This window comes from Rattus rattus, chromosome 12, assembly GCF_011064425.1.
Source record: "Rattus rattus isolate New Zealand chromosome 12, Rrattus_CSIRO_v1, whole genome shotgun sequence".
In the NCBI taxonomy this organism is placed as follows: Eukaryota; Metazoa; Chordata; class Mammalia; order Rodentia; family Muridae; genus Rattus; species Rattus rattus.
Window position 1 is genome coordinate 37,074,983 of NC_046165.1, and position 15,940 is coordinate 37,090,922.

At 39.1% G+C, this 15,940-nt stretch overlaps 1 protein-coding gene across 1 annotated transcript in view; it reads right to left on the reverse strand.

Moving 5' to 3' along the window:
- Tdrd3 (tudor domain containing 3) overlaps window positions 1–15,940 on the reverse strand; it is a 120,720-nt gene that overhangs the window by 4,559 nt on the left and 100,221 nt on the right. The window contains exon 13 of the mRNA XM_032918264.1: window positions 1,042–1,166. Within this exon, the coding sequence (XP_032774155.1) occupies window positions 1,050–1,166 (117 nt within the window). The 3' untranslated portion in view covers window positions 1,042–1,049. The remainder of the gene's footprint in view (window positions 1–1,041; window positions 1,167–15,940) is intronic.

Sequence of the window (15,940 nt, forward strand, 5' to 3'; positions counted from 1 at the left end):
TGTCAAGCATGTGATGTCTGAGACAGTTTCCTAAATCTCCTTCCTGCTCCTTCTCCCTAGTAAAGATAATTGTAGACAGCTGTTCTTTCTGAAACAGGTATGAATGCTTCTAGAGAAGCAAACAGCCTCCAACTGAGTAAGAGGCATGTTGTCTTTCTGACCTCTTCCTTAAATAAGCTCAACTAGATGAAACCGTACAAGAGCACTCAGAAACGAGGCATGCTCTCACATGTCTGTGGGTTCTAGTTCTAGATCTTCAGATGTGAGTATTCAATTAGATTAACTGCAAAACCCAGAAGAGAGAGAGAGAGGGGGGGGAGGGAGTACACAGGAGGAGTTGGAGTCAGGGGTAGATACAGCCTTCATTTATGAAATTCTCAAAAAAAATAATAAAACTATGAAAGAGAGAGAGAGAGAGAGAGAGAGAGAGAGAGAGAGAGAGAGAGAGAGAGAGAGAGAGAGAGAGAGAGAGAGAGAACAAAATAAGTACAGTGGTTTGGACCAGAATGTCCCCTATAGGCTCATGTTTGCTTGGTCCACAGTTAGTAGGAACTGTTTGGAAAGGATTAAGAGGCGTGGCCTTGTTGGAATGCGTACAGCTTTGTTGAGGAAGGTGAGTCATGTGGGTGGACTGTGAGGTCCAGTTTCCATCTCTGACTGTATCTTATGGAGCAGGTGTGAATTGTCAGCTACTGCTCCATCCCCATGACTGCAGGCTGTCATACTCCCTGCCACAATGGTCACAGACTAAAAGCCTCTGAAGCAAGGTCCCACTTAAATGTTTCGTTTATGCAATGCCTTGGTCATGGTGTTTCTTTACAAAGAGCAGTAACTAAGATAGCAGAAGTGGAGCAATAGATTTCTAGAAGGATTTGTGGGGAAAGGCTAGTGGAAAAGTGGCAAATCACACTGTCACTTGAAAGCTGCATCACAAAATCGGCTTTTTCTATGTGCATTATTATGAAACATCAGTAGCTGAACTTGTATTGAACACAAAGTACATCTTTTTTATATGAAAACTATCTGGCAATGTCGCCTTACCTTTCACATTAGTTCCGAGCTCGAGGAGGTTGGTAAAACTGCTGTGTTGGCCGAGTGGACCTTCGAGGCTGTCCGTCACCCCCTCTCCGGAACTCAATGGTGTGATCATAGGTACCCTCTTCTTCCTATTTGCAAGAATAATGATTTAGTATCTTTGAAGTAGCTCCCACTTTCCTAAGTTAAACATGGTTTATAGTCTTCATGTTAATATACCTTCTGAAGCTGTCAACAGAGAGAGGCCAGGGTAAGGAGTAAAGACAGAGATCTTAAAGGAAACGATTTCCAAATAACAGTACGACTATCACATCAAGTGATGAAACGTAAGGAGCACTGAGAAAGTCAAATATAATTTTCTCGATTATTTCTTCTGAATATATTTCAGGTGTTTATTACAGAAAGGAGTCTTGGTAAGATACCAAAAAGGGTTGTTGAAGAGCCAGAGGCCATTCACCAACTATCTATCCTCATTTGATGAAATCTTCAACCTTAAGAATCTTACATCTACAGACAGAGAAAATAATAAATTGGAATGGAGGTGGGGTTATGCAATTTAAATATACAAAAAGCTTCATGCAAGAGAAAGCAGAGTAAAGCATTTATTCACTCCCGTCCTTACTGTGAGAGGGTGGATTCACTAGCTCAAGGGAGAACACAGGGAAATTAGGAGACTCTGATTAAAGAGCGAGCAGAGAAAGTACAGTTCATTATAACAGTGGAAAAGGACTTAAAGGCAACAAAATATCGTCAAAAAGCACACTGGTTTCTTACTGAGTACTGCCGCCCTGGTTTTTGTTCCTCTGTGTGTGTGCTTTCTAAAACATAATTTGGCTATGAATTAGGTACCCTATCAGAAATGGGGAAGAAACTGGCTCTCAATTTTATTTATGCATCTATTTTTACTTTTTAGAATTTAAATTCCAACTAAATTATCAGAGTACAATAATTTGCATGATTTGGAAATTTATTCTTTCTCCCTCCTCCTCATGTTATGGAAATCTTTTTATCTCACAGCTTTCCTTTGACTCTAATAATAACGTAGGAAGTCTGAGTTACATTTCAAGTTTCATGTATCCTACCACTGTCCCGTAACCTGCCAGAAACAGGGAGATGATAAGACATTCTGCCTGAAGAAGTCCTGTTACCGAAGAGTGAGTTAGTGATAAGTAGGTAAATGCACGAACACTCGCCTCATTATTAAGCATCCTCCATGGTATTCAAAAGAAAGCACCATATTTCATTATTCTTAGGAAGGACACTGAAGTCCAAGAGCTGTATAAGACAACTAAAACAGATTTAGTTTGAATTCAAACATTGCTCTTTAAATGTGTCTCCATCTGTATGTAGAAGAAATGAGCTGTAGCCAAAAAAATTAATGATCATTTTCAAGGACCTGTCATGCCACAAAGAATAGTGAAATCTAACAATTCATCTGATATTAATTCAGCAGCCACTTTTTAGAGAAAAGCGTCGGATACGTTCTCCTTTCCCCAAACCCCTTTCAAAGGTCAAGCTCAAACAGTTTGGATCTGGAACTCAGCACAGCAATTAAAATGCAGGAAGAAAAGTTAAAAGGTTCTTGGGAAAGGAGAGAGCTATCGCTTTATTATTCCGGTCACTGTTCTGAATGATGATTATCAAATATTACTGCAAATTTGAAAAGGAGATATACTTAATTTTATGACAAATGACAACACTTAAAGCTTTGCATATTAAGTGAAAAGGATGAAGATATATCTGGTACTTTAGGAGAGGAAGTAATTATTGCAGGAATCAGAATAGAATGTTAATTTTCTCTACACTGCAGAGCTGGCTGAGAACATCTGAAAGTCCTTGCTTTACAATGAACCACATTGTTAGAAGTTAAGACACTGCATGTGCTGATCAAGTGCCTAATAAAAATGATATTGCTATTGAAAAGCTGTCTCTTCTGGCCTTAAAGGATTCAGACTGTACTCACTAGAGCCAATTAGTGTTATAGAGATGACCAACCATGAAATTTCTTTCACATAATTTGATGTCTTCACAAGCTTTTTATACAAAGTAGCAGTCAAAAACTGAGATTCCCATACCTTACTATTCAATTACTGTCAAAGGCAGTCTTTGCTTTCATTAATTTTAAATTTCTCCTGCAATGCAGCTGAGGGCAAGCATTGTTTACATGCAATACCCACTACAGTCAGCAGGAGGAACGCTTGAGTGTAGAGCACATCCCAGTCTCACCTCAGACTGCAAAGTTCTATTTACGGATGAGACATCTGACCTGTGTCTACTGAAATCTGTCCATTGTCTTTGCCTATTTTCTTCCTTTAAGCTTCAAAACTCTACTAGAGATTGAAAATTCCAAAAATTATTTCATATTTCATGAGCATTTTAAAAACGACAAAACCTGCCACTGAATTAGAGTCAGTACCATCCCAGAAGGCCATCCAGTCCATCCCTTTAGATGGACAGATCTGTCAACCGAAAGAGATAAAGTATCTCTCCCAAGTCACAGAGCTCAGTATAAGAAGTCCTGGTGGGAATTATTTTGTTTCTGACTCTCAACGAGATTCTTTATGTGCCGTGGAATAACTTCATGTGATAGAAACATCCAAGTCATCTCTTTTCAGACTTCATATTAGTTATTAGGACTCCAACTTTTGCTCACTTCACCTATTTTATCAAATAAAGCCAGGTTTCAAAGAACAAAAATTCAAAATGAGCTTATATTCACTAGCCCACTGAAACCTTTCATGAGCAGACACACACGCAAACACACAGACACACAGACACAGACACACAGACATACACAGACACACAGACACAGACACACACACACACAGATATACACAGACACGCACACACACACACAGACATACACAGACACACACACACACAGACATACACAGGCACACAGACACAGACACAGACACACACACACACAGACACACAGACATACACAGACACACAGACACATGCACGCGCACACACACACACACACACACACACACACACACACACACTCCTGCAAGAACCAGTCTGGCAAGCACATTTCAAACGTATTTCAAAGCCAAGCAAAATAACCAACAGAGATGACATTAATAATTTCAACAATAAAAAACTGAAAATTTACAAGTACTTGTCTTCTGCTTATTGTCTTTGACCTCTGTGTTTAAAGAGCACACTTCCAACTACACATGTTCCACCTGAAAGTGAACTGTTCTATGAAGCTTCATCATCACCTGGTCACTGAAACCTACAAGGAGAGCTTTTAAACACGCTCACATCACATGGTCTCTGTACGCGAGGAGTGACGGATACGGACACTTACTAGGAGCTGCTTGGTCTTTTTGTACAGCAAAGGACACCAGCATTTGAGTGAACAGACAGTCCGGAGAATGAGAAAAGGTTTTCAAAATTAACTATCAGGACAAAACAACTTTAAAATGAGGCATGCATGGACCTTAAGAGAGTTCTCAAGAGATAAAACACAAACAGCTGAGAAACATCTTTAAAATGTCCAACATCCTCAACCATCAGGGCCTTACATATTAAAATTACTTTTATCCTAGTCAGAATGGCTGAGACCCAAAGGAACAAACAATGACAAATGCTGGCATGGACGTGGACATGGAGGCGCACGCTCACGCACTGCTGTTGAAAGTGCACTCACAACCTGGTGCAGCCCCCAGCGAAATCAGCACAGACCATCTCCAACAGGAGCTGGAGACTCATTCACGACCCAGATGCACTGCCTTGGCAATAAGAGGAGACTATCCCTTACTCTAAGGTACCTGCTCAGCCATGGTCATTGCTGCTCTATTCACAACAGCTAGGACACAATCTAATGTCCACCAATTGGGGGATGGATAATGAAAATATCACATATCCAGAGCAGAATAGTACCCAGCTAGTAAGAAAAATGAAATTATGAAATCCAAAAGTAAATGGATAGAACTTAAAACAACCACCTCTGGGAGATAATTCAGACCCAGAAAGACAAACATTTCATGTTTTCTCCACTTACAGATGCTGGCTTTGGATGTTTACATATGAATTTCATTAGGAACCCCACAGAGGTCGAAGAAAGAAATAAGGGTCCATGAGCAGGGCAGAAAAAATAGTAGTAAAGGACTAAAAGGACATTGTGGAACAGAAAGGGCAAATCATGGTGGAGGAGGATTAGAAGAGGGAAACTGGGAGGGATAAAGAAAACAATGACTTTTTAAGAAGCCATAATATGGAAACCTAGTACTATAGAAGCTCCTAGAAAGTATCTATCTACAAACATTTTTTAAAAATTGAAATGAAATTGTCCTGTAATAGGGGAATAGTGGCCCCAAAAGATACCAGTTAGCAAACGAAATACTCAACGGCAAGAACAAGTTACTTCTCAGGAGTCCTTGGCCAGGGAGGTCCCAAAGGCCACCAAACACGATAGGCTGCTGCAAGTGCTCTTGGTTACAACCCAGAGCTTGACAGTAAGACTGGATTGCTGAATTCACAACATACTTGAATCACACAACATGGAGAAACCAAGCTAGTAATGACTGGAAGATTTGCCATGGATTTTATAGACTACATATGAAGTTCGATATACTTAAAGATCTTTGAAACTTAGGCTATTTTACATAATGCTAATGAATTACATATCTTGCAGTGATTCATAAACAAAAAGTTTACTTTATACATCACTAGGCTATACTTTGTGTGGTCAGGTTATATTTAGAGGAATACAAGCAAACTTGGTATGAAAGCTAAGCAAACAATCACTATACACACAAACCATTGTGCATAGACTCAAAGTTACAACTAGAAATTCTGTAAGTGATCTGTTCATAAGTTAAGTCACATTAATATTTTATTGTACTAGAACAGGTGAAAACTGAAATTAAGGACGACTCGGCTTTTATTTCCTGGAGGTTTGTGCATAGCCAGCTCTATGCTCTGAACAGTTACATGTTATCAACACTAAACTTTACCATTTGCCTTCTTTGGGACATTTCTATGCTAGCATTTATAGTTCTAACACAAAACAGCAAGGTCCATAATATCCCAGAACCACAAACTATTGGGCAAAGTTGTAAAAAAATAACAAACTAAGGCATTATTATTTACTTAAGTAATTAATTCCATAACTTGAACTAAGGCCCAGGCCCCTTTCACACTTCTGGCTTCCCCTCTGCTATGCTTCCAAACGGTGACACAGACATCACACACTTCAGTACTCTAAAGGGCACTGGAGAAGATATGGGAAGATTTTCTCATTTCTATATTGTCATTAATTCAGAGGATAAAAGTGGTGCTCCTTTTTTTCCCAAATGGAATCTTGTTAATACCAGTGTGAGACAGATGGGCTGAAGTTGAGAAAACTAGCTGTGCACACACGGGTCAACAGTGTCCCGGTGTTCTCTTCCTCAGTGCTACCACACTTTGGAACCTGTGAGGCACAAACAGTACAAACTCAAGCCAGCGTCCCTTTGCCACATGCTACAACTACAAGGTGGAGCGTGTGGCTGGAAGGAGAGGAACCGCAGCATGGCTCCAACTGCTCACAGGAAGAAAACCCATGGCCTATCAATCGGCTCACTGGTTACAAAGAACTCACCGAGCGTAGCTAAGCAGAAAAAAACTTAGATTCAACAATATATGAGATAGCTGTTACAATACAAAACCAAATACAATAAATGTTAGAATAAGAATGATTTAGTTTAGGCTTAAGAAATTTTAGAAAATAAATACCATTTAAAAATAAAACGAGGGAGGAAATTCACCTCCCTTCTTCCATTTTTATGTACCATATCTGGTAATGTTTTATTTAAAATAAAACATTTATGGCAAAAGAGAGGGCAGGAACATTAATTGAAGAAAGAAAAAATCAGATTCAAAATCTAATTACCAAACAACTGTTTCTAAATCTACAACACTATACATAACAATACTGTTCTCATTCTGATAAAATACAGAATTTCAGAAGTTCTGTGGACCATGTTACTGACTAAATGGCTTCTGACCTTTGCTTTGTAAAGACTTAATTTTTAAAAGAAAGAGTAGTAAACTTACATAGTAAAAGTCATGGGCCCTCTTCAATACACAATTTGTAATAGGTTTGGGGCGTGTTAACTTTGGTATGTGACATGTATTTGTAAGGTTTTTATAATAAAGGCTCTAAAATTCAAGAAATAGAAAAGGGGATTAGATGTTTATCTTACTGTAGTCTGACACTTTTAAAAAAGATTTATTTATTTATTTCACGTATATGATGACTACATTGTCGCTGTCTTCAGACACACCAAAACATGCCCATTACAGAGGGTTGTCAGCCACCATATGGTTGCTGGGAACTGAACTCAGGACCCATGGAAAAGCAGCCAGTGCTCTTAACCGCCAAGCCATCTCTCCAGCCCAGTAGTCTGGCATTTTTAATGTTATTTAGTATTTACACTAATTATTTGAATTACTTCATCTCACCATTTTCTAGAAGAAAGTAATGCTCAGAATAATTTGTTCCACAGTATTTAGTGGACACCTTTCAGCAAGACTGTTAAACTATACAATGTAAAAGCCTTCATTTTGAACAGCACGGCACTTTATTAGTATTTCTCGCTTTGAATAGCTTTCCTTTAGTTTGCTAGCAGTTTAGATTTTCTAGGCTCACTCTTTAGACATCGACATTTTTCAGCTTTCCTAAGGAATATTTGAAAAAGGAGTTATACATATCGAAAGTATACATGGAAATAAAATATGTACGTGTATACCATGAAATGATTACAAGCCAATTATCAGCCATCACCTCATAGTTACCATGCCCTGATGGTTCCTTCTGTGCTTGTGTTTCCTGTGAAAACAGTGAGGAGCTATTCACCGAGCACTGCGCAAGCGCTCATCACATGCACGCTAACCATCACCACCAAGCCACACAGCCACGGGGCCCTGCTGTTCTGCACAACGACCCTCAGTCCTGGAATCACTGTCCTACTCACGGGTTCTTTTAATTAAATTTGACTGTATCAATCCTCTGTATGGATGAAATCATACACTCCCATTTTACATAGCATACTTTTAAAAGATTTTAAAATCATGAGTGCCCGTGTGTGGACTGTGAACATGTGAATGCAGACCTCCAGATCCAGAGACAGGCACTGGTCCCCTGGAGCTACCCTGTGGGTGAGGGATCTTAACTGCTGAGACTGTAATCAACTATCATCATGTTTGTGTGAAGAGAAAGAACAGTAGGAGCTCTTACTGTCCAAACACTTCCCTAGTTCTGAGCATAATATCGCGAGTCCCGTGTTGTATGGTTATACGCACAGCCTTAGCACAATCATCATTTAACCAATGGCCACTATCTTTGATGAAATGCTACAGTTAAATCTAAAGGATTATCCCTTAGAAAAACCCATCTCTCTTGAAACCAACAGTCTTAATAGGTTACAGACTTTCCAGGAGTCCAAACAGGAAGTGTGTACCTACTCTAAAGACATCAGTGTGCTGAACGCCTTCTGAGAGATTCAGGAGTCTCAAGAACGCTATCTTTAACCAGGTCTAAAACTTGGCATAGAGTCCATCATGTCCAAGACACATTACTTCAATATTCCCATCGCGTTTTCAGGTAGGAAATTGTAATGATGTGAGTATATGAGAATTAGATGAGAAAATAAAGATGCCAACAAGTAGGCAATGCATTCGACAGTAATCCAAACTGCGTAACTGTTAATAAAATACACGCTTCCTTCAATTGAACTACGTAGATTGAGATACTCTGCTGAGAAGGAACTAGAATGTGCATTACACTCGCTCTACAGCACAGTAAACACGTAAGTTATATACTGTATAATGAGCACTAATTACAATAATAAACTCCTACTACACTCTCATAATCTATATTTTTTACAATTTACAATAGTAGGCTAATATAATAGAATTTAAGATAATAAAACTAACTCTGTGGAAGCAGTAACTGCTCGACTTACTGCTTTCACTGCTTTAACACCAAACTGGTTTTTATTGTAAAAATTCCTTTAAGGGACCAACTGAAACAGATATATACGATATGCTACAGGGACCTGAATACAGATTTCAAAAACTGAATTAGAGAAACAACAAGAACAACATTTTATGTACAGCTGATAAATTAAAGACATCTCTGCATAGACTGAGGGAGGAAAGGGATAGTTGATGGGAAATGTCTCATAAAATTATCAATATCATAATAATTGATACTGAGATAATGTCCTGCTGTTTTCTCTTTACTAAGAATTAAGGGACTTAGTAAAATAAAAATTTAATCTTAAAGCATGTACAACCTCAAGTATCCTGCCAAATTTATAATCAAACATATGCAACAAAACATGTGCATGACAAACCACGGCCATTTCTCCTGAGTGAAGAAAAACACATTTAAACCACTCCTGAGGGCTAGCTCAGCGGCTAAGACTGCAGTCCGAGGAGTGTGGGGTGGTTAGAGACACAGCTTTTCCCAAGCACAGGAACGGAGGTGGGGCTTCCTTGAGATCAGGGCCTAGGCACTGGAGATTCTGCCTTTCCTACATAGGCAGCACTTTTACAAACGCTGACTGGGTTTTCCAGCTGGACTGCTTCCTCCTCCATGTATCAGGCAATACCATGGTAAGATGAATGATTTTACCTTTCCTCATTCTTTCAGTAAGAGTCACTTGTCAAATGTCATTATTTCCAGAATCTCCATCACTGTGAATATTTTTAGTACCGACTCTACATAACCTGCTACTTAGGCTATCATTTCAAATATGACTTGTCTAGAGTATACTATTAAATATCTCTCATGAAGAAAGTACTCTCCTCTCCTTGACAAATATACGAAGCAGTTTCTTTAAAGCTTTTATCAGTTGCTCAACTAGTTTATTCATATTGTGCTTGACACTGAGTGAAATCCTTACAACAGACTCCCAAGGCTAGTTCATAATTCATTACATCTTCATGGGGAAGATTCTTTTCCAAACCTAAGCACAGAGCTCTACACTAATATAGCTGAAGTTTATGCAGTGGGTGTAACCTGATCTGGGCACAATACTCTTACTAGTATATTGTGAATAACTGTGCACAACAGACCATACAGCTTTTGAGTGATTTGTCAGCCTTCATTTTTGCAGAATGGGTAGAAGGTAGAGCATTACTATCCAAAAGGGTAACGTCTAGGCAGGCAGTTACAGTACAACTGAACCTTGATGTAGCTGGACTAGCTCATAGTACATTCAGAAATTGAAAATACATCATAGCACAAGATTAAAGTCTTCCAGCAGTGGGCTGTATGAGAAAGGAAGAAGTTGGCTGACTTTCTAACTCCTGCCTGCCCTTGAGTAACATGAGCTGATACTTCTAGACTTAAATAACATAGAGAGTTCCTCATGTGTTTGGTCTCTTAGAGAAATAAGGGAACTCAGGTGACTGACTCTGTCATAACTAACACTGGTTGAAAGACATTTTGTCAGACAAATGTATGAAAATATAAGCTTACCACAATGATGTACATTAGTTAACCTGGCATACAGCTGGAGAGTGAGTAACCTTTACTCCCATCCGGAGAGGGATTGCACTCTTGTTTCAGAAACTGTCAAATCTAAACCAGTCCTTCACCTTAACAGTGCAAAGATTTGAGGTAGGGAAGTTAATGGCTCAGACTTTGTGATTTTTCTTGTGTGCAGTGGGGATATTGATATTTACTTCATAGGGATCCCAGTGTGGGTGTTTTGTCTGTCTGTATATATGTGCAACATACATGTGCAGTGTCCATGGAGGACAGCATGGGATCCCCTGGAACCAAAGCTACAGATGGTTGTGAGCCATGTAAGAGTTCTGGGAATTGAACGTGGGTCCTCTGGAAGAACAGTGAGTATTAATCACCAGTACTAGCAGACCACAGCCAACGTTTTTGGTTTTCACTTCCTCTACAAACGAAAGTCTTTTTCCTCTGTATAATATGAAATCCTTCACATGAACATAAGTTGGGTGTATTAAAAAGTAAATAAGTAGTAAAAAGGCAGAAGAAGTAATACATGTTTGTAATCCTATCATTAAATAGTCAGGAGGTTCAAAAATTCAAAGTCATCCACAGGTACAAAGCAAGTTTGAGACCACTGTGGGCTCTGTGAGACTCTATCTCAAAATAAGTAAGTAAATAAATAAATAAAAACTATTAAAAACATAGTAAGTAGGTCTAATAGGATTCGAGGGAATGGCCAGCTATTGGTAATAGTGTTTAAATCACAAGGCAATTTGCAAATGATAACAGTGAGACTCAACAACAAATCAGAGATTTCCTATACAAACCACTTCCCTAGTATAAAATCCATGATTCAGATATCACACTCAGCACAGGGTTCAATACTAAGGTATGGACAACAATCCAGCCAATGTCAAAAAGCAGGTTCATGTACTGTGTGACCGGCTGAAAGCACCATGTCTGCACCAAAGCAGAAGCCATCCACTTATGAACGCTACGACACGCCACAGGGTTTCAGAGGTGTATAGGTAGAAAAACTTTAGATCACTGTAGAACAAGTCCTACTAATGCAAAGAACTGTGTGCTACAAGGAAACTAATTTACTTAAAAAGATTTGTGAAATTTATATTAGACCCACATTTCAAGAGTCCATGAAGATCTCCATTTTATTAGTAACATTAAAATGGAAACGTTTAATAGCAAGGAAAAAGTGGTGTGAAAAAGTGTTTGGTTTCCTCCCAAGAGAAGTAATGTGGGACAGGTGTGCAGCTCCCAGCTCTGGTCCAAGCTGTTTCTGCAGTTCGGAAAACTCCATGTGGCTCAGGAACTGAACAACAGCCTGCTTCTTCCTTCCCAAGCCACAGAAGCAGGCACTTTGATATGAACAGATGTTCACTGAGCAGTTTCTGTTGCTCACCATAACTATGAGTTTGTCTCTTTTGGTTGGAGTTGGAGAAGAGTGCACGGCGGAGACTGCAGAAGTACACGCCTTACCCAGGCCGTGCTGGCCTGACTTCATGCTCTCTCTGCTCGTCGGTGGCAGTGATGAACAGGCTGGATGAGCTGACATCCATCATGGTACATCCTAATGCGGTTTATACAGTCACAGACCTCACATTTAATAAGACAACAGTATCTGTATGCTAATGTAGAACACAAATCAACCACAAGGTTCTCCACAGTGAGCACGGTCTACTTCACTCTAAGGTACCCTAAAGTACCACCTCGCCCACGGCAGCTGTGGCACCTAATGCATTAATGTTACGTAAAGACCCAATCCCTTCAAGTGAGATATTAGTTCCTAAATGTGAGGTTCTAATTCTTTACAATATTAGATACAGCACAGTCTCCCTCCCTGGCCCCCTCTCTCTACAAGACAGGGTTTGTCCATCTAGTCCTGGCTGTCCTGGAACTTGCTCTGTCGACCAGACTGGCCTCATGTGGATCATGGACAATCACTGCCTCTGTCTCCAAGTGTTGGGGTCAAAGGTGTGCACCACCTCTGCCTAGCTCACTTTTTTATCAGTCTGAACCAAACTAGTCTCCTCTTTTATCACTGGTGACTTACAGAGGGGATGGACCTAACACTTGATGTCAAACTAGCTCTTACTTTGCCTTTTAACTAACAAAATTATTTTTACCAGTTGTTCACATTAATAACCAACGTAATACTGAAAACAGAGTAAGAACTCACTGTAAGTTAGTACCATGTTTGTTCGTTTCGCTTCCAATCAAAAAGAAACCTCAACGCAGTCTTCATAGAGACAAGTCACACTAGCATATCAAAATACATTAATTTTACTACTAAGTTTTTCAAAATATAAAGGTTTTCTCTTCCTTGGTATCTGCTGAAATGGAGCCTAACTCCTTCAAGGACATGATTACTAGAAAAAAAATGAAGTAGTCAAGTTCCTGAAGGCAATTATTTTCACAACACATTCTTTATATTTACAGTTCTAGATTCTAATATATTTACCTCCAGAAGTTTCGATGAACATAAATATCTCCCTACAATATATTTAATTTGCAAGTTCCTAAATTTACCCAAGAATGGGCCACCATGGCACATTTTAAGTAAGGGAGGCTTATCCCTCTTATGATTAAAAAAAAAAAACATCTTTAGTATTTATTTTAATGAGTAAACAGCAAGGTCTCTGAAGCAAGCTCTTTTTCTAAGTTCTGTGGTCTTAGTGGAAGATTATGAGCCAGTGGTTCTCGCCTGTGGGTCACAACCCCTTTGGAGATTGAAAGACCCTTGAACAGGGGTTGCATATCAGATGTCCTACATATCAGATATCACATTTCAATTCATAACAGTAGCATTCATACAGGTATGAAATAACAATGAAATAATTTTTAGGTGGGGATCACCACAACATAAGGTACTGTATTAAAGGGTCACAGCATAAGGAAGGCTGAAAACCAATGTTATGCTATTCTAGGTTGTCCTTAGAAATTATGCCAATATTTTGGCATGGTAGCAATTAGAGATCAATTGTCCATGACAGGCTCTACTCTCCTGTGACACACAGAACTATAAGGTAATCTACAAATTAACTTTAATTCTCTGATCATTAAAACAACAATCTGTTCTAAATAGGATTTCCTAGTTTCCTATTTGCATTCTACTTTTAAATTCTATAGCTGCAGATGGGTAATATATTATTACAATACAAAAATTATGATGAACACGTATGAGTTTTCCTTCACTTTAAACTGTTCCATATTAAGAAAATTTCTCTTAATGAAAGAGTCAATAATAAACAGATAAATCAACGGGTTAAGTTAAACTTGATGAGATTACAGATTTTCTGTTTTGCTTTTCTTAATCATTTACTGTTGCTAGTTTTAGGTCTGGTTTCCTGTCACCTAACTTGATTTCAAAGTCTTCAGCTCAGGTCATCTGCTTGCCTCAGCTTTCTTAGTGAAGGGATTTGGCACAGCCAACAACACGGTAGTTTTTAAAAGTAATTTCCCACCAAACTTCCTTGCTTTTTTTTAACTGAGATAACCCCACCACCACCACCACCATCACAACCAAAGAAACAATAAATACAGCAAACATCAGAATTTAAATCACCTTCCCTAACAAACACATGGGAATCTAACATGTGGTACTGAGTGTCTGGGAATCTGGCATCATAAGCTAAAAGCCATACTGCATGGGGTGAGAGCACCAGCTGCTCTTCCAGAGCTCGCAGCACCCACACGGCAGCTCAAAGCCTCCCGTTAACTCCAGTTCCAGGGGATGTGATGCCCTCTTCTGCCTCTAGGCACATCACACCTATGATGGACAAAGATACACGGAGGCAAAGTACCCAAAATAAAATCTCAGACAGGAGGCTGGAGGGGGTTAATATTCTCATGATCGTATAAACATTAATAGCAAATTCTGAAAAACCATTTCTAGAGGCATTTTCTAAAAACTGAATTTTATTGGTGTCTTTGGGCAGCATGTGGTAACTACTCTAGACACTTTGAAAGGAGTTCACAATAAGAACCTCAACTTGAAACTAGATGCAAGCCATACTGTTAGCTTGTGCTTAACAAACACAGAAAGGCTGTCTCCTTTGTACATCAAGTGTTTTTCATGCAGGTATGAAAAAACCAGAAACAGAGAATGAACTATCACAGAACGATTCTCGATCAGTTTACTTGCTTTTGACTTTTCTAATTGAAGACATAATGGAAAGTTATAGGAAATTTGTAAGACAGAGTGTGTGTGTGTGTGTGTGTGTGTGTATGTGTGTGTGTGTGTGTGTGCACCCACAATTATGTCTAACTTTATTTATTACTTTAAAACAACTATGTTGATATATTTTCATTCAGGTCTAGAAATTCTTTTTATTCACTAGCACATATATTTGTCATATTTCTGTCAGGTAATATTTCAACATTTTTGTTGTCAGACACTTATATGGCTTTAAGGATGGTATTGTAATCCATTATTGATTCCTTGGAGACTATTGAATGACTGGCTGTAAATTTGAGGACTCTGAAATCTTGGGGGTAGGGCTGGAGTGTCAAAAAGGTCTTGTCAATTTTCCCTGCCTTCAGCACTGTACCAGGGTCCAGATTTCCCTACGTCCTTGACAGCATGAACGTATCATTAAACTTTTCCACTGACTAATAAGTCTACACTGTACTGTGTATTGTGTCAACCTGCATTTGTCACCATGGTTTAATTATAAAAGATGGCACTGCTACTTCAGCAAGAAACCATATGAAGTGTAAGTCAATGGTTTAAGGCTAAAAAAAAAAAAAAAGCAAAATACTTAAAAAAAAAAAACCAATCTAGTAATGGTATGAGTGTTACTACGCTGCATGGCAACCAGGCATTAATGGCAAGCAACCCTCGGTAAATGGCTACTGTATTTACAGTGCCAGACCAAGCACTCTTGGACTGTGGGAGAAGTTACACCACACTTTCTTCTTTAAGCCCTATAAGCATCATTTGGTCTGAAATGTGATCCAGAAAGCATATCATAGTCCTCAGTTCCATGCATCCTTCAGGACTAGACACTCAGAAAGGCAAGCATTATGAACTAAGGTGGGCCAGCAATTTCCTAACAGAAGAAGCTATACCATGGACTCCTAAAAGAGCTGACCAAAAGAAAGAGCTATCAAATCTCTTCTCTCTTCTCTATGATTCTCCTCAGGTCAAGGATCTAGGTTTTCAGTGAGACTTCTGAGGAACTGATTTCCACATAGAAAGTGAAAGTGAAGAACATTTACACTGTTTTCCCAGTCAAACCTGCTTAACAAAGGAGGTGGGAACAAGACTAAACTTCCTTCTACCTAAGTCCTTCTCTTCAACACTTCCTGATTCTTCATGCATCAGACTTACTCTTGGATGCTCATGAACATGCAATTCTGAGATTAAAGAGAGGTGAAAGGAGGGTGAGAAGGGATAGGAATATCCCGCAGTCCAGCGTGAGG